The sequence below is a fragment of the Lithobates pipiens genome, unplaced genomic scaffold (genome assembly GCF_037356315.1).
Source record: "Lithobates pipiens isolate NorthernLeopardFrog02 unplaced genomic scaffold, aLitPip1_a1.2 Scaffold_24, whole genome shotgun sequence".
In the NCBI taxonomy this organism is placed as follows: Eukaryota; Metazoa; Chordata; class Amphibia; order Anura; family Ranidae; genus Lithobates; species Lithobates pipiens.
This window is the reverse complement of record NW_027507786.1, coordinates 23,471,357-23,493,010: the sequence shown is the minus strand read 5'-3', so window position 1 is coordinate 23,493,010 and position 21,654 is coordinate 23,471,357. Positions and strand designations below refer to the sequence as shown.

The following is a 21,654-nucleotide window of genomic DNA, read 5'->3' as shown; positions in this document are numbered from 1 at the left end:
AGCAGAAGGTTTGGGCAGCTCAGAAATCACACATCTGATCTTATGGATGTCAGTTGGGGGTAAACCTGTCACATTCAGAGGAAAGAGGAGCAAGACAGAGCTTACATAGGAAAAAAAGGGAAGACTTCTACCAGACTGCAACTCCAGTATAGAGGAACATTAAGAGTAGGGATGGGCCCAGGACCGTTTTTAAGGCAGGGCAAAAGGGGCAGCTGCCCTGGGCCCCATCATTGTTGTGGAGCCCAAAGAGCCTCCCTCATACTTGCCAACTATCCCAGTTTAAATTCCCTTGTCCCTTGAAGTTTTAGTCCTGTGCTGTGCCCCGATATCTCAGTGTGAAGTGCTGCTACTAATGCTGCCCAGATCTGCCCTATTGTTATGTACAGATGACTCACCTGCAGACCCTGTGTTTACATGTACATAAACTGCATTGATATGTAAATAAAGGTGGCACTCATATGTAAATAGACGCAGACCGTGGCATTTATATGTAAATAAAGGCGGCATTTATATGTACCGTATTTATCGGCGTATAAAACGCGCCGGTGTATAACACGCGCCCCAAGTTTAGGAGGGAATTTTAAGGAAAAAAACTTTTAAGAGGGAAATTTAAGGAAAAAAAACTTACATTTAAATGCCCATCAATGCAGCCTTATCAGTGTCCATCTGAAGCCTTGTCAGTGTCATTTGCAGCCTTGTGCATCGTTGTCCCCTCAGTGATAATGTCAGCTATTATTTAAAAAAATGGCGCCGCCGAGATGTCCTGTGTATCTCAGCGGTGCCCGGTAGTTCTCGGCCGCCTTTGGCCGTACTCAGCGGCTTTCGGCCGCTCTCGGCCCTTCTTGGCGGTTTTCCAAAAGGCACCGAGAGCCCAAAAATCGCTCGGAAATCACGGAGGATCGGCGTATAACACGCCCCCGCGATTTTCCCCTGATTTTAAGGGGAAAAAAGTGCATGTTATACACTGATAAATACGGTATATCATATCCTCCATCACCTATACTGAATGCTTCCCACTGGGGAGGCAAAGGGGCAATGCGTAAAAGTCCTGCCTGCAACTGTGGTCATTAACCACTTTCAGACCGGACCATTTTGCTGGTAAATGACCAGAGGTCTTTTTACACTTTGGCACTGCGCTGCTTTAACTGGTAATTGCGCGGTCATGCAATGTTGTACCGAAACAAAATTTGCGTCCTTTTCTTCCCACAAATAGAGCTTTCTTTTGATGGTATTTGATTGCCTCTGCGATTTTTATTTTTTGCGATATAAACGTAAAAAGACCGCAAATTTTGAAAAAAAATGATATTTTCTACTTTTTGTTATTAGAAAAATCCAATAAACTCAATTTTAGTCATACATTTAGGCCAAAATGTATTCAGCCACATGTCTTTGGTAAAAAAAAAGTCAATAATTGTATATTTATTGGTTTGCGCAAAAGTTGTCACATCTACAAACTAAGGTACGTTTTCTGGAATTTACGCAGCTTTTATTTTATGACTGCCTATCTCATTTCTTGAGGTGCTAAAATGGCAGGGCAGTACAAAACCCCCCCAAATGACCCCATTTTGGAAAGTAGACCCCCTAAGGAAATTGATAAGAGGCATGTTGAGCCCATTGAATATTTTATTTTTTTGCCTCAAGCGATTGAATAATGACAAAAAAAAAATTTTTTTTTTTTTTTTACACAAAGTTGTCACTAAATGATATATTGCTCACACATGCTATGGGCATATGTGAAATGACACCCCAAAATAAATTCTGCTGCTTCTCCTGAGTACGGGGATACCACATATGTGGGACTTTTTGGGAGCCTAGCCGCGTACGGGGCCCCGAAAACCAAGCACCGCCTTCAGGCTTTCTAAGGTCGTAAATTTTTGAGTTCACTTCTCACTACCTATTACAGTTTTGAAGGCCATAAAATGCCAAGATGGCACAAAACCCCCACAAATGACCCCATTTTAGAAAGTAGACACCCCAAGCTATTTGCTGAGAGGCATGTTGAGTCCATGGAATATTTTATATTTTGCCACAAGTTGCGGGAAAATTACAAACTTTTTTTTTTTTTTTTTTTTTCACAAAGTTGTCACTAAATGATATATTGCTCACGCATGCCATGGGCATATGTGAAATGACACCCCAAAATAAATTCTGCTGCTTCTCCTGAGTACGGGGATACCACATATGTGGGACTTTTTGGGAGCCTAGCCGCGTACGGGGCCCCGAAAACCAAGCACCGCCTTCAGGCTTTCTAAGGGCGTTACAGTTTTGAAGGCCATAAAATGCCAAGATGGCACAAACCCCCCCCCAAATGACCCCATTTTGGAAAGTAGACACCCCTAAATTTAGGGGTACACTAGTGAGACTAGGTAATAAATGGCGGGTGCCCTGAAACTATAAAAAAATAACTAACCAACCAGCGTCACCTGTAACAGTTATATGGTGATCACTGGTGAAAGGGTTAACTAGGGGGCAATCAGGGGGCTTTATGCGGTAGTATATGGGGGTCCCTGGCGCTATAAAAAGCTGCGGCGAACCTAAATACCTACCTGCCTAACTAGCGTCACCTGTGACACTAATACAGCGATCAGAAAAACGATCGCTTATTAGGCTGGGTTCACACTGGAGCGATGCGGGAACGCCACGAATGCGCGGCGGGTTCCCGCATCGCATGCCTCCCGGCGGCAGTTCACACTGCCCTATGCGAACTGCTGGGAGTGTCAGTGAAATGTTAATGACACCCCCAGATCAGTTCGCATATCGCAGTGCGATCTGCAAACTTGGATCGCATGGTGTGAACACCCATGCGATCCGATTCTGCTGCGGACCAAAAAAAGGGTCCCGTGCGAGTTTGCGGCGGGTGCGGCGGGTGCGACACGAATTCAGCCATACTATCTGTATACTATCTGTATACTATCTGTATACTATCTGTATAGCTGAACTCGAATCGCACAGAGATCGGATGTGATTTGCACTGCAGTGCGGTGCAAATCACATCCGTTCTCATAAACCGCTGCAATGTGAACCCAGCCTTAGTGACACTGGCGACGGGGGGTGATCACGGGGTTAAACCTTTATTGGGGGGGTTAGGGGGGTACCTTAGAACTAAAGGGGGCTAACCCTAACTGCCCTAACAGTTATTAGTCACAAATGACACCCGCCGGGTGATCAGGGGGTTAAACCTTTATTAGGTAATAAATGGCGGGTGCCCTGAAACTATAAAAAAATAACTAACCAACCAGCGTCACCTGTAACAGTTATATGGTGATCACTGGTGAAAGGGTTAACTAGGGGGCAATCAGGGGGCTTTATGCGGTAGTATATGGGGGTCCCTGGTGCTATAAAAAGCTGCGGCGAACCTAAATACCTACCTGCCTAACTAGCGTCACCTGTGACACTAATACGGCGATCAGAAAAATGATCGCTTATTAGGCTGGGTTCACACTGGAGCGATGCGGGAACGCCACGAATGCGCGGCGGGTTCCCGCATCGCATGCCTCCCGGCGGCAGTTCACACTGCCCTATGCGAACTGCTGGGAGTGTCAGTGAAATGTTACTGACACCCCCAGATCAGTTTGCATATCGCAGTGCGATCTGCAAACTCGGATCGCATGGTGTGAACACCCATGCGATCCGATTCTGCTGCGGGCCAAAAAAAGGGTCCCGTGCGAATTTGCGGCGGGTGCGGCGGGTGTGGCGGGTGCGGCGAATGGCTGAACTCGAATCGCACAGAGATCGGATGTGATTTGCACTGCAGTGCGGTGCGAATCACATTCGTTCTCATAAACCGCTGCAATGTGAACCCAGCCTTAGTGACACTGGCGACGGGGGGTGATCACGGGGTTAAACCTTTATTGGGGGGGTTAGGGGGGTACATTAGAACTAAAGGGGGCTAACTCTAACTGCCCTAACAGTTATTACAGTCACAAATGACACCAATGCAAAAAAAAAAAAAAAAAAAAAATGACATTGGTGTCACTGTGACTGGGGGGCAGGGGTAATTGGGGGGGTGATCGGGGGGTAAAGGGGGGGTGTGAGTGTGCCTGGCATGTTCTACTGTTTGTGTAGAGTGTTGGTGCAACTCACCGATCCGTTCTCCTCCGTGTCGGAACGAAAAATACCGACACGGAGGAGAGAATACATCACTTCCTCTCCTCACAGGAGAGGAAGTGATGTCACGAAGGATTTTCATTCGTCGGGAGCGATCGCGAGGGGGTGGCCATGAATGAATGGCCGTCCCCTCGTCCGGGATCGCTCCCGCACGAAAACCGACCGCCGCAGGCACCGGGCGGGGGCCCGATCGGGCCCCCGACCCGCGGGAAGGCAGGGACGTACATGTACGCCCTTATGCCTGCCCGTGCCATGCTGTCGACGTACATCGTCGTGCGGCGGTCGGCAACTGCAACAACAACAGCCTGTTCTGCAAAGGTAAGCAAATTGGGGGGGTAACTTCTAGCAACTAGTCAGTGAGCGGTAATGATGCACTGTAACCTCTGGCAACCAATCGAAATCACTGCCTGATCTGATTCAGTAAATTGATTTTGAGTCTAGCTGCTATTTAATTCATATCTCAGAGCAGGTGGAGAACGAAATTGCATGGAGGGGGAGCCCAAGAAAATGCTTGCCCAGGGTCCAATCAATATTAAAGATGGCCCTGGATGGGCCAAACACCCATAATGAATAAGCGCAGCGTCTCTGTATAAAACGTGTTTCTACCCGTTTGCCTGTCCTCCGGTGTTATTCATGTTACGGATTTTACAATAAATAGATTCATCGCTACCTCGGTGTGCAGCCATCCATTGCTTTTATCCATATTGCAGGGCCTGGTGAGCCGAGGCGAGCACCCCGGGGAGAAGTCCATTCCCCACAGCTTACCTGCTTCCATCACTTACCTGGAGGGGCATTTTCCTTTCCTACTACCCCCCAGCCCCCCCCCCACCCCACAAGAACATGTGAACAGACAAAAAGTCATAGCCCTATTAAAGTCTATGGGACACGAAAATTAAAAATCAAAAGTGCTAATTTTAAAGGCTAATATGCAAGTTATTGCCATAAAAAGTGTTTGGGGACCCGGGTCCTGCCCCAGGGGACATGGATCAATGCAAAAAAAAAAAGTATTTTTTTCGGGAGCAGTGATTTTAATAATGATTAAAGTGGCTGTAAACCCTTACAAACCACTTTGACCTACAGGTGAGCCTAGATTAAGGCCTAGATTAAGGTTTACCTGTAAATCCAAGAAATATCTCCTAAACCTACACGGTTTAGGAGATATTTGCCAAAACACAGGCACCGCTGTCAACGGCGATATGCCGCGAGTGGCGGCTCCGGTGCGCGGGAGTGATGTCATTGCGGCTTCGTCGAATGACAGCGGCGGAGCAGCGAGACCCACCGAGAAGATGGAGGCTCCGGACTACAGGGGACAGCGGTGACTTCGCTGGCTCCTGTGTCAGGTAAGTGACACATAATGGACTACTATGTGATGCGATGCGATGCGATGCATAGTAGTCCATTATGCTTTACCTTTGCAGGGAATCAAAGAAGAAGTAACACTCATCAGGGTTTACTTCCTCTTTAAAGTGATGTTCCACAGAAAAAAAAAAATTCATTAAAATTCCTAAAAAAAAAAAAAAAAAAAACATTTGGAGTTTTTTTTTTTTAACTCACCTCTAAATGCCTGTTGCTAGGGGGTCCCTCGTAATCTGCCTCCTTCAGTGCCTGGGTTGGTGACATCACTTCCCCTCGGCGCAGGAAGGGCTCAGCTCTGCCCCCCTCCCTCCTGTCAGTCATCTGGGACACGTGACAGGTCCCAGATGATTGCGCGGCCAATCACGGTACGCGGTGCCGCATGCGCAGTGGGTGCCCGGCTCTGAAGCCACAGGTGGGTGCCCACAGTTAGAATTCCGGCGCTGCTGAGCGGAGGGAGGGGGCGAGCAGGGCTTTGTTCCCCCGCATCGCCAAGAACATTGTAACCCCTCACAGTTACACTTGTTGGGCGCAGGAATGGGCCCTGCTGTTAAAAATTTGTGTAAAAAATTGTAATTAAACACCCCTGTCAAGCAGGTGCAGAAAAATTGGGCCTTGGGTTCTGGCGGTGCCTGAACACTGTAACCCCTCACAGTTACTCTTGTTGGGCGCAGGAACGGGCCCTGCTTTTAAAATGAGTGAAAACATTTAAAAAACATGTACCTATTAAACAGGTGCAGAAAAATTGGGCCTGAGGTGTTGGTGGTGCCCTAAACCAAACAAATTGTTGGAAGCTATCATAATGTAGATTCAGGAATAGGGTGGTCAAGCTGGTGGCCTGAGTGGACGTGTCTGAGCGGAGCTCCGCCCTTACCCAACTAACTTATCCGATTTACACGGGATCTACTTCTATATTTTACCCTAACCGACACCTGATGACACCCGGGTATGAGAAGGTGTAAATTTGGCTACAGGAAGAAAGGTGGATACACTCCTAAAGCGACCGTGCACCAGAAGAATCAGGGCTCGGTAGGCTCGATAGGCCCAAATTACGCCTGCAGACTCGGGGACGGAGGAGGATCGCTTCCAGGCCTTTATGCTGGCCATCTCCAAACAACTCTGATGGCAAAAATCGACACCCTGCAAATGGATTTTGGGCTGCTGCGGAGGGACATGGACAAAGTGCGGGATCGACTGGGCGAGGCAGATCGGTGCATGGGTGACTCGGAAGACTCCTTCTGGGGCGACCGTGCCTCCATCCACACACTACAGGTGAAAATGAAGGCCCTCGAGTCGTGGGTGGAGGACAGGGAGAACAGAAGCCGCAGGAATAACCTGAGGGTGGTGGGTGTGCCGGAGAGTGCCGAAGGCCAAGATCCTACAGCCTTCACAGAGACCCTGCTTCACACCACCCTCCTCCCGCGGGCCCCGTTCTCTCAACACTTTGTCGTGGACCATGTTAAAGCGCAGCTTCGCACCAGAGGCTTGAAATACAGCATGCTGTTCCCGGCCCGCCTACGAGTTGTGGATGAGGATACTGAAAGCTGTTTGATTTTGGGCCAGGTACTTTACCTGTACACTCCTTCCTGTCAGGGCGGGGCTCTAAACAGCTCCCTTTTCAGTGCTCAGGATGCTCAGCTGTCAGTTAATTTCCAGCACTCATCATTCCACAGTGGCTCACCTGGTGATCATTACCTGCTCGTCAGTCAAGCCTACAGCCAGCCCCTTCTGGCTATTTACACTGCCTGGTTAATTTCTTCGCCTTGGTCAAACATATCTGCAATTTCTCTGCTGTGTTCCTGTTAAAGACTTGCCTGGCTGACATCCCTTCTGGTTCTTGATTCTGTTTGCTGCCTACAATGCTGGTCTCTGGCTTCCTGATTTCCTGGCCTGTTCTGACTACCCGCTTTAGCTACCGTACCCTGGCTATGTTTTGACTACTATTTGTACCATTTTTACCGTTATATTAAAAGGTGTGATTTTTACTGCATTTTCTGTCTCTGTCTGATTCATGGTTCCTGACACTACCATAGATATCTGCTGCCGGTCTGCAGAAATAGTAAGGCAACGGGAACCCCTGAACATGGATCAGGTAATCCCTCATCTCTTCCCATGATCCGTGAGGAAAAAACATTATAAACGATGTGTGTCACTCACCGGTCACATTCAGGATCTGCGCTTTGTCCCCCCGGTGATGTGTAGCGGGGTGGAAGGTCCTACAGATATAGGTCACTTCATCATCTTCTCTTTTAGTCAGTTTCATAGTCAGAGCACTTATACAGCTGTAGGATTTATCTTCATGCTCATTTTCTTGTACTCTGTGGGAATATTTCTCGCTGTGAATGGTGTTACTCCCAGAATTCCCAGAATTGCCAGAATTCCATGTTAGCAGTTCAGTCTCTGGAAGGTTCTTCTCCTTCCTCAGCCAGGTGATGGACAAATCTCGCGGTTTAAACCCATTTATTGGACAGGTGAGAGTCAGCTGCTCATCATGGGTGAGACGTTCCGGCGTCATGATGGACAATACGTTAGGAGGGACTAAATAGGGACATTTATAAATGTTAATTAGCAATTTATTAAGTAAGAATATACAGAAATTACTGGTGTAGAGAGCTTGAAGTGGCTGTAAACCTCAGACATGAAATCTGAACAAAGCACGTATTTCCATAGTGTTTACTTACCTCTCTCCAGAGCACTAAGTGTCATTTCTATCTTCTGCTTTCTAACCTCAGCATGAACAATTTCTGACTAGACATATGCGGTTTGTTTCGCTCCGAATCAAAGTTTGGATGAATTTTTGTTATTACGAAATTCAGATGTATCCGAATTTCCCGGAATTACAATAGTAACAAATTTAAACAAATCTGAGATAACAAAAAAATTGAATTAGAAAACAAAATTTTTTATTTATTTTGAAAACAAGAATAGAATAAAACAGAATTGAAAAGAAGGGATTAAAATAGAAAAGAATAGAGTGAAACAGAACAAAATATAATAGACAATAATATAATAGAATCAAATATAATATAAAATAAAGGAATATTCTAGAAAATAATAGAACAGAATAAAAGAGAATAGAAAATAAGGGAAGAGAATACAAAAAATAAATAAAATAGAAAAGAATAGCGTAAAACAGAACAAAATAGAGTAGAAAATAAAAGAACAAAATAGAATAGAAAGTAAAAGGAATAGAATAGATTAGAATGGAATACAAAAGATAATAGATTCGAATAGAATAGAAAAAATAGATTAGAATAGAATAAAATATAAAGAATATAACCATCTTCCGAAATTCTAATTTTGAATAGAATGGATTTGAATAATAAAGATTAGAAAATGATAGAATATAAAAGAATTGAATAGGAATTAAAAATGAGAAAATAATAGAATAAAATAGAAAGTAGTAACCATATTCTGAAAATTTGAATAGAATAAATTCAAATTAGAATAGAAAAGAATAGAATAGAAAAAACAATAAAATAGAATTCAATCAAATAAAATAGAATATAACCGTCTTCCTAAATTCGAATAGTTTATTCTATTTATATGTATTTATATTTATTCTATTCAAATAGAATAGAAAAAAAAGTCAAGAATTAAAAAAACAACAGAATAGAATAAAAATAGAATATAAACATCATCCAAAATTCAAATTTTGAACAGAATACATTTGAATAGAATAGATCAGAATATAATTGGAAATAACAGAATAGAAAAACAATAGAAAATGAATTGAAAAGAACAGAATAGAATATATTAAAATAGAAAGAATGTAACCACCTTTCTAAATTCAAATTTCATATAAATTTTAATTCACGTAGAATAGAATAAAATAGAAAATAAGAGAATAGAATGGAATAGAAAAAACAATTAAATAGAATAGAATAAAATCAAAAGAATATAACCCTCTTCTGAAACTCAAACAGAATAAATTAGAATTTGAATTCCAATGCTGATTTGAATTTTGCGAAATTGGACTAACTGAATTAAATTGAACCAAATTCGGAAAGTTTTTAATTGAATTTGAAAATGAATAAATTAAAATGAATAAATATTTTGAAAGCAAATGAAACAAATTTAACTAAACAAAATTATTTAAATAATGAATTGAAATGAAACAAATTTCTTTCTTTCTGCTCATGACTTCTGACAAGTTTTCCTGACACCAAGAGATAGGAGGTGACAGCCACATAGCCTGTGATTGACAGCCTCAGCTCTGTTTCTGTGTGCTGTGTGAAGGGGTGGGGTTTCCCTTTCTTCCAATCAGCTCTCAGAGCTCTTGTACAGTGTGTAACTGCAGCTCCTCGCCCCCTGCTTTGTGAGTCTGCGAAACAGAATTTACAAGGATGTCCAGGGGGAGCCTCAGATGAACAGGTACAACTTATGTACTCACTATATATATATATATATATATATATATATATATATATATATATATATATATATAGAGTATATGGAGGGTTTACAAGCACTTTAAGCTAGGCATACACTAGAAAAATTTACTTTCTGAGCTGTTTGTTTGATTTTCTAATATATCTCACCAAAGCCCCCCGACGGGGCTGATAAAAATAAATAAAATAAAGATTAGTAATAAATAAGTATTCAGAAGGTTGAATTGTAAAAAAACAAAAACAAAAAAAAGCCATATAAATAGTAAAAAATAATAAAATAATTATTTTTTTTTTAAAACTACTGGCACAGACCACGTCTCATCAGTGTCCATCAGTGCTGCATATTAGTGCCACGGTCACATGACATTGAAAAAAAAAACGTATCGGTAATCAATATTACCGAAGTATCAGTTCTTATCTGAAGACATTTCTTTTCAGCAAAGCTTTTTGTTCCTTTTAGTTTGTTTCATTGTATAAATCACTCATTCTTTTCTTTTTAATATGTAGCACTTTGAGATTTTTTGATTAAAAGTGCACTATAAATAAAACTTATTATTTTTTTTTATTATTATTATTATTATTATTATTATTATTGTACTCGCTCTTAAAAAAGTGGTATCGGTCCAACCCTAGTCATTACTTAAAGGGGTTGTAAAGGTAAATGTTTTTTCGCCTTAATGCATTCTATGCATGTCCCCATGTTGATGAGGACAAGGGCCTCATCCCCACAACCCTTGCCCGGTGGTTGTGGGGCTCTGCGGGTGGGGGGCTTATCGGAATCTGGAAGCCCCCTTTAACAAGGGGACCCCCAGATCCCGGCCAGACCCTTCAGGTCTGGCATGGCTATTAAGGGGAACCCCGCGCCAAAAATATGGCGTGGAGTTCTCCCTAAAAATCCATACCAGACCCTTATCCGCGCTCTGTCGTCCCCCCCTTTTCCTGTGGCCTGCCAGGTTGCGTTGCGTTTTGAGGGGGACCCTCACGCCATTATTTTCGAGCGAGGTTCCCCTTAATATCCATACCAGCCTGGTATGCTCTTGGAGGTGAACCCATGCCGTTTTTATTTTTAAGTTACAGTCGCCTGGCCTGGGGGCAACTTAAAGTCGGGTTGTTGTAAGTCGCGCTGTGATTCAGACTTAAGTCGTGTCCAAGTTGCCTCCCAAAGTCACGCTGTAAGTCGTGCTGCCCCTGTGTGAATGGACTGTTAATGACACGGCGTGCGCTATTATCAATTGCTCCAGCATTTGTGTTGCGCTTATGCGTGCGCCGGTTCTTACACTCACTTAAACATGTATCTGGCACACAAATTAAGGCATGAACCGGCGCAGCGCATTCATCTTAGTAAATCTGTTCATATTTCCGAAATAGAAATGTCAGAGATGTAAGTAAACCAGTAAAGATTCCGCAACCAGAGCTAAATTCCGGTATTGCCGGGGCAAGTCTGGCAAGTTCCCGGCTATGATAACCTGATGCCGACTATAATTAGCTCAGTCATGAAGCCGTCTCTTTTCTCTTGTCCTTAAGGAGGATCTTCAATCTCTTTGTAAAAAAAATAAAAACAAAACTACAAATACTGCAACAAATACTGTAGCTGCTGACTTTTAATTAAAAAAAAGACACCTGTCCAGGTATCCAGCGCTGTCCTCACCCGGACCACTTCTAAGCTGGTCTTCAGGTCCTCATTGTCACCATAATTACTGTGGGACCTCCTGGGGCTTCACAGCCAGTTCCCCACTGTGCATTTGAGAGCTGCACTGCCCTTTGTGAGTGGACCTGCCGCCTCCTGGAACCGGTGACATGAGGTGGCGAGGAGTGGGAGCGGGTACCTGCCAAAACTAGGTACCTACTCCCTAATAAAAAAAAAAAAAAAAAAAACTCCAAAAGTGGTGGAGGAGGAGATAAAGCAGAACTTCCCACTTATGCCCCATACACACAATCGGACTTTCCGAACGAGCGGACTTGCCCACACGCGACCACACACGAACTGACTTTTCCAGCGGCTTAGGTCAGGCGGACAATCCACAGGACTTTTGGCGGAGGTCCGCCAGACTTTCCAAATGAACGGACTTGCCCACACACGGACTAAAGTCCGTTCATTTTGAACGTGACTTCAGGTACAAGGGGACAAGAGAAGGAAGTCAATCTCGCCGCTTCCATCGGCAAAATTGACACCTTGCGAGCCCCGTTGCCTGGTATGGGTTTTAAGAGTAACCCCTACACCGGAAAAACGGCATTGGGGGTCCCCCCAAAGTCCATACCAGACTCTTATCCGAGCATGCAGCCCGGCCGGTCTGGAAAGGGGGTGGGGACGAGTGAGCACCCCCCCCCTCCTGAACCGTACCAGGCCACGTGCCCTCAACATGGGGGGGTAAGTGCCTTGGGGAAGGGGGGTGCCCTGCGCCCCGACACCCCAAAGCACCTTGTCCCCATGCTGATGAGCCCCCAGATCCCGGCCCCCCACCCTATGTGAAAGAGTATGGGGTACATCGTACCCCTACCCATTCACCTGGGGGGAAAAAGTGTCAATAAAAAAAAACACAACACAGGTTTTTAAAGTAGTTTATTAGGCAGCTCCGGGGGTCTTCGTCCGACTTCAGCGGTCTTCTCGCCGGGCTCCTCCACTATCTTCTGCTCTTTTACTAGCGGAGGAGTCCAGCTTTCTCCTTCGTCGTCGTCCCCGTCCAGGGGTCTTCTTTCGACTTCGGGGCTCTTCTTCCGACTTTGCCGTGCTTTTTGGCCTCTTCTCCCACTCTCCGGTTCTTCTGCCGGGCTCCTCCACTATCTTCTTCCAGCTCTTTTACTAGCATTGGCCCAGTCTTCTCGTTCGTCGTCGCTGTCTTCTTCTTCTTCCTCTTCTTCTTTTCTTCCAATGTTGATACGACGCTCTTTCCCGCTGTAATGCCAGGGACACGTTGCGCTGCGACTTATATAGGCATAAGGGGCGGGGTCACCGGGTTTCACATGGTGTCCCCACCTCTTATGACGTCACAGTCCCGGGGGTTGCTGGGACTGGGACGTCATAAGGGACGGGGTCACCATGTGACATCACCCGGTGACCCGCCCCCTATGCCTATATAAGTCGCAGCGCAACGTGTCCCTGGCATTACAGCGGGAAAGAGCGTCGTATCAACATTGGAAGAAAAGAAGAAGAGGAAGAAGAAGACAGCGACGACGAACGAGAAGACCGGGCCAATGCTAGTAAAAGAGCTGGAAGAAGATAGCGGAGGAGCCCGGCAGAAGAAACGGAGAGCGGGAGAAGAGGCTGGAAAGCGAGGAGAAGTCAGAAGACCCCCAAAGTCGGAAGAAGACCCCCAGACAGCGACGACAATGAAGGAGAAAGCCGGACTCCTCCACTAGTAAAAGAGCGGTAAAAGAGCAGAAGATAGTGGAGGAGCCCGAGGAGAAGACCCCCAAAGTTGGAAGAAGACCCCCGGAGCTGCCTAATAAACTACTTTAAAAAACCTGTGTTGTGTGTTTTTTTTATTGACACATTTTCCCCCAGGTGAACGGGTAGGGGTATGATGTACCCCATACTCATTCACATAGGGTACGGGGCCAGGATCTGGGGGCCCCCTTATTAAAGGGGGCTCCCGGATTCCGATAAGCCCCCCGCCCGCAGACCCCGACAACCAATGGCCAGGGTTGTCGGGAAGAGGCCCTTGTCCTCATCAACGTGGAGACAAGGTGCTTTGGGGTAAGGGGGGCGCAGGGTGCCCCCCTTCCCCCAAAGTACCGACCCCCCCATGTTGAGGGCACGTGGCCTGGTGCGGTTCAGGAGGGGGGGGGGGGTGCTCGCTCGTCCCCACCCCCTTTCCTGACCGGCCAGGCTGCATGCTCGGATAAGAGTCTGGTATGGGCTTTGGGGGGACCCCCATGCTGTTTTTTCGGTGTAGGGGTTACTCTTAAAACCCATACAAGGCGACGGGGCTCGCAAGGTGTCAATCTTGCCGATGGAAGCGGCGAGATTGACTTCCTTCTCTTGTCCCCTTGTACCTGAAGTCACGTTCAAAATGAACGGACTTTATTCCGTGTGTGGGCAAGTCCATTCATTTGGAAAGTCCGGTGGACTAGCACACAGACGAGCAGATTTCCACCGGAAAGCCGAGTCCGGCAGAAAATTTTGAGTCAAGTCTTCTTTCAGAGTCCGCCGGACTTTCGGGAAGAAAAAGTCCGCTGGAGCCCACACATGGTCCAATTGTCTGGCGGACTCTGGTCCACTGGACTAAGTCCGCGGGCTAGTCTGATCCCGTGTACACGGCATTAGGGTGAACTTAATGCCAATTTAAAGCAGACAACAAGCTACCTAAACATATTTTCTATTGATGGAGTATGAGGTGTATTGGGGCGCTGTGATTTGCCCATTTGAACACTACCTGTAATGAGTAGTCAGCTCTCCCCTCTCCCAATGGCTCTGTGCATATGATAGGAAGGGGGGATTGGTCACAGTGATCAGAAGGTACAGAGTCAATCTCTTTGGCTCTGTACCTTTTTTCCTGAGATCTGAACTGTCCAATGCGAACACAGTCACTGAGCACATGCACAAGAGCACAGTAAAAAAAAATACATTTATAAACAGTCACTCAGAGCAGTGTTGTGTAGTAATGGGAAGGAGGGCTTCCCCAATAGTGATGGCCGAACGGTTCGCCCGGCGGTCGCTTCGCGACAAATTTCGGCTGTTCGCGATTTGCCTGATCGGCGGACTATTGCCGCCGTTCGCCTGGCGGACTTCCGCGTTTACTGTGTAAAAGAACTTTGATCTATGATGACACATCCATCATGGGGTACAGGACAGCCAATTGAGACATTACAGCACATGGACACTTGGACATTCCCCCTAACCTATAAATAGACCCAATCCGGCGGCCATTTTACATTCTTTCTTCTGTCACTATAGGGAGAGGTTTGTCAGTTTATATAGGGACAGGCAGGAAGCAGTGTGTCAGGCAGTGAGGGTCAGTTTAATCAGTAACTGTTACTATATTAGTTCCACAAAGGTTCTTTTCAGGACTGGTATCAGTGGTACGGTAATAGGCTTGTACACGTATAATATTCTTTCTTCCAAATATAGAAAGAATATTATACTTGACTGCTGCCCTTCTGCTGCAGTCTGCTAATCATTCACAACCCACTTGTTCCACAAAGGTCCTTTATAAGGACTGGTAATAACCTGGTGTAGGGTGCTACAGTACATAGGGTTGAGTGAGGTACAGTCTGCCATTCTATAAGGACTGGTATAGGTCCACAATACATAGGGTTGTGGTGCACTACTGCTGACCGCTGCCCTATACTGCAGCAGTTCTTCATCGGTGTAGGGACTGAGAATTTTGTCACAGGGTCATTTAAAAAATGACAGGCAGAGGAAGAGGCAGGCCCTTCCGCAGGGGTGGGTCATATTTCTACTGGGCCTGCTTATTATGAGGGGCTCCCACCATCCCTGTGCTATGCTGACTTCCTCCTGGGGCTGCTTACGGTGCAGGTGTCAGTGCTGTATATCACGGTGCTGATGTCAGATGGCTCTATCACGGTGCAGGTGTCAGTGCTGTATATCACGGTGCTGATGTCAGTCCTCTCTATCACGGTGATGTTGTCAGATGACTCTATCACGGTGCAGGTGTCATTGCTGTATGTCACGCTGCTGGTGATCATCTCCTGCACCCTCTTATGTCATTGGCCATGTGGTGGGACTATGTTTGCACAGCTAGTAATTATTTTGTGGCTGCAAATTTGACCTGTAGGTTTGCGAAGTTCGCCTCCCATTTAAGTCAATGGTGCCCGCCGCGAACGTGTCGGTTCGCGAACTATCGGCCGCGTTCGCGAAACGTCCCGTCGGAAGTTCGTCCATCACTATTCCCCAACAAGCTAGAAATGCCCTTGTGATAATAAACACCTTTCTACTCCAATAGAGCCCACTGCTGCCCCCTAGGAGGTCAGAAAAGATGTGCAAGTGATGCTCAGAAATGTGAGAATATCATATAATAGACAAGGAAAGCTTTAGAAAGAATCCATTTCATGTAGAAGAGAAGAGTCTCACCTCCAATGACGTTGAGTGTCCTGCGTACCGAGACCGGAGAGGTCAGTGCCGGGTGTTTTACACGGACAGATAATTCGGCTCCATTATCCCGGTCATAGCTGGGAGTTATCTGGAGAGAACACTGACAGATGAATGCACCAAGTTTCTTCCTACTGATAATAGGAGACATCTCCAGCTGTAGAGGTCTGTCCTCGTGTCCTGCAGATCCATTCATTAGTTGTTTCCCCTCCTCCATACCTACAACCTCTTCATCCCCTCCTCCATCACCTCTACTTATCCTGACCGGAGGGAGGTGACCCCCGGACCTCCAGGTATAGATGGTCCTCATCTCCTCCTCCCCCGATCTTCTCATACACACAGAGATTTCTATGTCGTTGGGTTTGAAGTCCATAATCTGACAAATCAGAGTCGTCCTGTTCATGTCAATCAGCTCATCGTTCCCGGTAATCTCAGAGAGAATGGGGGGATCTGCAAGAGGAAATTATCGTATTGTTACATATTGACATAGTTATTTAAGTATATAAACAGTAAAAAGGGAGGACAGACCATATTGGCCCCATAAAGAATGAGGAAGGACATCTGGTTACAAAGGATGGGGGGATGGTGAAGGTATTGAATTTATTCTTCTCCTCAGTCTTCACGAGGGAATCGGGGGGCTTCAGTAACCAAACTGCAGTGTTTATCCTCAGGACACATCACAGGAAGCCCCTCCATGGTTATCAGAGGACAGAATTAAAATTAGACTTGACTTCACATTAATAAATCCCCGGGACCCGATGGCTTGCACCCCTCACCCACAGGCCCACACAGTATCTAGCCACCCAAGAATAAGAAAACCTCACAGAACAGCAAAGCCTACGGCGGCATTGGTGTGCCGGTAATCCTGAGCCATCACTACGGTCTGACTGCAATTTAATAGTCCTGCCCCAAGGCCTGTCACTAGTGCCACTTCCATCCTCAAAACTGGGCTAGGCCAAGATGGCCAGCAGCCGGAAATAATATCACATACATGCACAGAATGCCCACGGCTACAGAAAAAGGGTCATCGGTCAGGATAACAGCTAATTAACAGGATGAGTAAGGAGAATGATGAGGGTCCGGAGGAGAGAAAGGTACCCCAAGGAAAATCATAACACATACACTGGAGGAACTGCTAGACTTCGAGCCTTTTCCTCCACCCCCCCCCTCCCCCCCCCCCACAGCCAGGGAAAAGGAATTTCCCACACTCCAGTTGACTCAAGGAACAATGAAGGGGGTTTGGGGTTTTTGGTATTTATTTTGAGAATGATGAGCTTGGATAGGGATTGCGGTACATGGGATACCCAGAAATTGAAGAACTGTAAACCCCGGACAACAAACGAGGATCTGTAGGACTGAGCTGCAACAGCGGGGTGATTGTGCAGCAATAGCACAGCAACAAAGTCCAAAATAAAAATTCACCAAACAGACAACACCCGGCTGTATTGCATGGGATGCTCCTGGCTGACTTGCTCTGCACTTAAGCTTCCCCCCTGGTCCCAGACATGTGAGGCATTTCACTGTCCTTTTTTTTTCTTTCAGTTTATGGCTGACTTGTACTCACTCAGTCGCTTTTTGAAGGCTTCTCAATGTAGCGCTGGTACTCTTAATGAGTACGCACTGTATATTAAAATTTATTTTTTGCCCAAAACTGTAGTAAGTTTTGGGGTTAATTGTGTTAAATTGTACTTTGGCATCAGTCTGGCTGGGATGTATAGAAGTTATGCCTGGTCATAGGTGGGGGTTGTACACCTGTGAGGGGCTTTGGAACACAGTCTGGTTGGACGCATTGGGTACCAATCTTTATCTCGGAACCAATCAGTGGGAGTTTGTCTCACTGCGTAATCCGGGAAAGGGTACTTACGGTGCCGAAGTCACATGGTTCTGGGTTCCAGTCCAGAAGTTGTTGCTGACTCCCTGGTCCTCCTGACCAGCCCCCAGGGGCCCTCATGGCCTGGGGTGCGGATCCATCCATTTCTGAGCCTCAGAACTGGCTAGTTCGAGGCGCAGTAACTGGAAGGAGGATTCTAAGGTGTTCCGGTGCCGTCTCGGGTTTGGAGAGGCCCAGAAACTCTACACGTGACCAGAGGAGGACTCTTCAGTAAGAGAGCCACGCACAAGGCTGGCTGCTCGGTAAGAGCCTGGAAGCTGAGCTGCCATGGACATTGATTGAATCCACAATTCTTACGTTATCATCGGACCGGCTGAAAGATTCTGGTACAGTAAGAAAAGTTCCTACTTCTACCTTCCAGTTGTAACTAAGTTTCCAACCAAGTCTGTGTGAGAGACTTTGAAGAGCTGGAATTACTTGTTGGCGGCTAAACCCAAAAATAAAGGATTTATCCAACAGTTAAAGAATCCAGTTGTGAGCGGCTGTTCCCTGGATTGTGTACAGAGAGAGACTTTTATTGAAGTCAACAGTTCCAAGTACCTGAGCTAAACTTTACCCCGATACCCCGATACCCCCTACTCCCAACTTAGAGACTGAGTTTGTTCTACTGTTTTATGCAAAATAAAAATCCTAACAAGGAAGTCAAGTGTCGGTATCTATAGTTACTGGGTTATCAACCCTGGGAACCCCTAGACAAGGACAACGAGTACAAAACCCTGGAAACCCCTAGACAAGGACAACGAGTATGAAACCCTGGGAACCCCTAGACAAGGACAACGAGTACGAAACCCTGGGAACCCCTAGACAAGGACAACGAGTGCAAAACCCTGGGAACCCCTAGACAAGGACAACGAGTACGAAACCCTGGGAACCCCTAGACAAGGACAACGAGTACGAAACCCTGGGAACCCCTAGACAAGGACAACGAGTACGAAACCCTGGGAACCCCTAGACAAGGACAACGAGTACGAAACCCTGGAAACCCCTAGACAAGGACAACGAGTACGAAACCCTGGGAACCCCTAGACAAGGACAACGAGTATGAAACCCTGGGAACCCCTAGACAAGGACAACGAGTACGAAACCCTGGGAATCCCTAGACAAGGACAACGAGTGCAAAACCTTGGGAACCCCTAGACAAGGACAACGAGTACAAAACCCTGGAAACCCCTAGACAAGGACAACGAGTACGAAACCCTGGGAACCCCTAGACAAGGACAACGAGTACAAAACCCTGGGAACCCCTAGACAAGGACAACGAGTACGAAACCCTGGGAACCCCTAGACAAGGACAACGAGTACGAAACCCTGGGAACCCCTAGACAAGGACAACGAGTACGAAACCCTGGAAACCCCTAGACAAGGACAACGAGTACGAAACCCTGGGAACCCCTAGACAAGGACGACGAGTATGAAACCCTGGGAACCCCTAGACAAGGACAACGAGTACGAAACCCTGGGAATCCCTAGACAAGGACAACGAGTACGAAACCCTGGGAACCCCTAGACAAGGACAACGAGTACGAAACCCTGAGAACCCCTAGACAAGGATAACGAGTACGAAACCCTGGGAACCCCTAGACAAGGATAACGAGTACGAAACCCTGGGAACCCCTAGACAAGGATAACGAGTACGAAACCCTGGGAACCCCTAGACAAGGACAACGAGTACGAAACCCTGGGAACCCCTAGACAAGGACAACGAGTACGAAACCCTGGGAACCCCTAGACAAGGACAACGAGTACGAAACCCTGGGAACCCCTAGATAAGGACAACGAGTACGAAACCCTGGGAACCCCTAGACAAGGACAACGAGTACAAAACCCTGGGAACCCCTAGACAAGGACAACGAGTACGAAACCCTGGGAACCCCTAGACAAGGACAACGAGTACGAAACCCTGGGAACCCCTAGACAAGGACAACGAGTACGAAACCCTGGGAACCCCTAGACAAGGACAACGAGTGCAAAACCCTGGGAACCCCTAGACAAGGACAACGAGTACGAAACCCTGGGAACCCCTAGACAAGGACAACGAGTACGAAACCCTGGGAACCCCTAGACAAGGACAACGAGTACGAAACCCTGGAAACCCCTAGACAAGGACAACGAGTACGAAACCCTGGGAACCCCTAGACAAGGACGACGAGTATGAAACCCTGGGAACCCCTAGACAAGGACAACGAGTACGAAACCCTGGGAATCCCTAGACAAGGACAACGAGTGCAAAACCTTGGGAACCCCTAGACAAGGACAACGTGTACGAAACCCTGGGAACCCCTAGACAAGGACAACGAGTACAAAACCCTGGGAACCCCTAGACAAGGACAACGAGTACGAAACCCTGGGAACCCCTAGACAAGGACAACGAGTACGAAACCCTGGGAACCCCTAGACAAGGACAACGAGTACGAAACCCTGGAAACCCCTAGACAAGGACAACGAGTACGAAACCCTGGGAACCCCTAGACAAGGACGACGAGTATGAAACCCTGGGAACCCCTAGACAAGGACAACGAGTACGAAACCCTGGGAATCCCTAGACAAGGACAACGAGTACGAAACCCTGGGAACCCCTAGACAAGGACAACGAGTACGAAACCCTGAGAACCCCTAGACAAGGATAACGAGTACGAAACCCTGGGAACCCCTAGACAAGGATAACGAGTACGAAACCCTGGGAACCCCTAGACAAGGATAACGAGTACGAAACCCTGGGAACCCCTAGACAAGGATAACGAGTACGAAACCCTGGGAACCCCTAGACAAGGACAACGAGTACGAAACCCTGGGAACCCCTAGACAAGGACAACGAGTACGAAACCCTGGGAACCCCTAGACAAGGACAACGAGTACGAAACCCTGGGAACCCCTAGATAAGGACAACGAGTACGAAACCCTGGGAACCCCTAGACAAGGACAACGAGTACAAAACCCTGGGAACCCCTAGACAAGGACAACGAGTACGAAACCCTGGGAACCCCTAGACAAGGACAAATACACATTTTTTACCTACAAAAAGATCTGCATTCAGAATTCTTTTCTTTACAAAGGTGAACTTATCCTTTAAAACACGTGATCAGCCAATTGCTTATTTCCGGGAACAATCCCAACACAGACAGTGCAACACGCCAATCAGAATCGAATGCAGAACATTCCTCACCTTTCTTTATAACTCTGATGTAGATGAAACCCGATAAACCCAGTAATATTGTGGTGAGAAGTGTCACAACCACGGCGGTGATAACGGCTCCGGTGTTATCTTCTCTCTCTGTAATAATGAGGAACAAAACATGATGTGGAAGTAGAAACATTTCCCAACATGAAAATTATTACCGTCTGATTCTATCTGAACTGACACACCTCCCCACACACCCCCCCCCCCCCCTCACCACACACCTCCCCAACCTCACCACACACCTCACCACACACCTCACCACACATCTCCCCGACCTCACCACACACCTCACCACACACCTCACCAAACACCTCACCACACACCTCCCCGACCTCACCTCACACCTCACCACACACCTCACCCCACACCTCACCACACACCTCCCCGACCTCACCTCACACCTCACCACACACCTCACCACACACCTCCCCAACCTCACCACACACCTCCCCGAGAAATGGTAGTGGTACTTTTGTACCCCCTTACTATTTCAAACAGGGGGGGACCGGGATCTGGGGGTCCCCTTGTTAAAGGGGGCTTCCAGATTCTGATAAGCCCCCCGCCTGCAGACCCCCACAACCACCAGCCAGGGTTGTGGGGGTGAGGCCCTTGTCCCCATCAACATGGGTACATGGTGCTTTGGGGGGGACCCCAAAGCATCCTCCCAATGTTGAGGGCATGTGGC

The 21,654-nt window shown here is 46.9% G+C and overlaps 1 protein-coding gene across 27 annotated transcripts in view; it reads right to left on the bottom strand.

The window, feature by feature from the left end:
* The window catches only part of LOC143929724 (hemicentin-1-like), a 419,992-nt gene that overhangs the window by 373,400 nt on the left and 24,938 nt on the right, over positions 1–21,654 (bottom strand). For 26 of the 27 annotated variants that reach the window (XR_013262563.1, XR_013262571.1, XR_013262579.1 and 23 more), the window contains exons 4-6: positions 20,955–21,062; positions 15,883–16,350; positions 7,618–7,998 (exon numbers count right to left, since the gene is read on the bottom strand). The exons of the other annotated variant lie outside the window; for it this stretch is intronic. Coding sequence is in view for 3 of the 26 variants with exons in the window: in XM_077453695.1 (XP_077309821.1) it covers positions 7,618–7,998; positions 15,883–16,350; positions 20,955–21,062 (957 nt within the window). In the remaining 23 variants the exon portion in view is untranslated. The remainder of the gene's footprint in view (positions 1–7,617; positions 7,999–15,882; positions 16,351–20,954; positions 21,063–21,654) is intronic. 27 annotated transcript variants of the gene reach the window in all.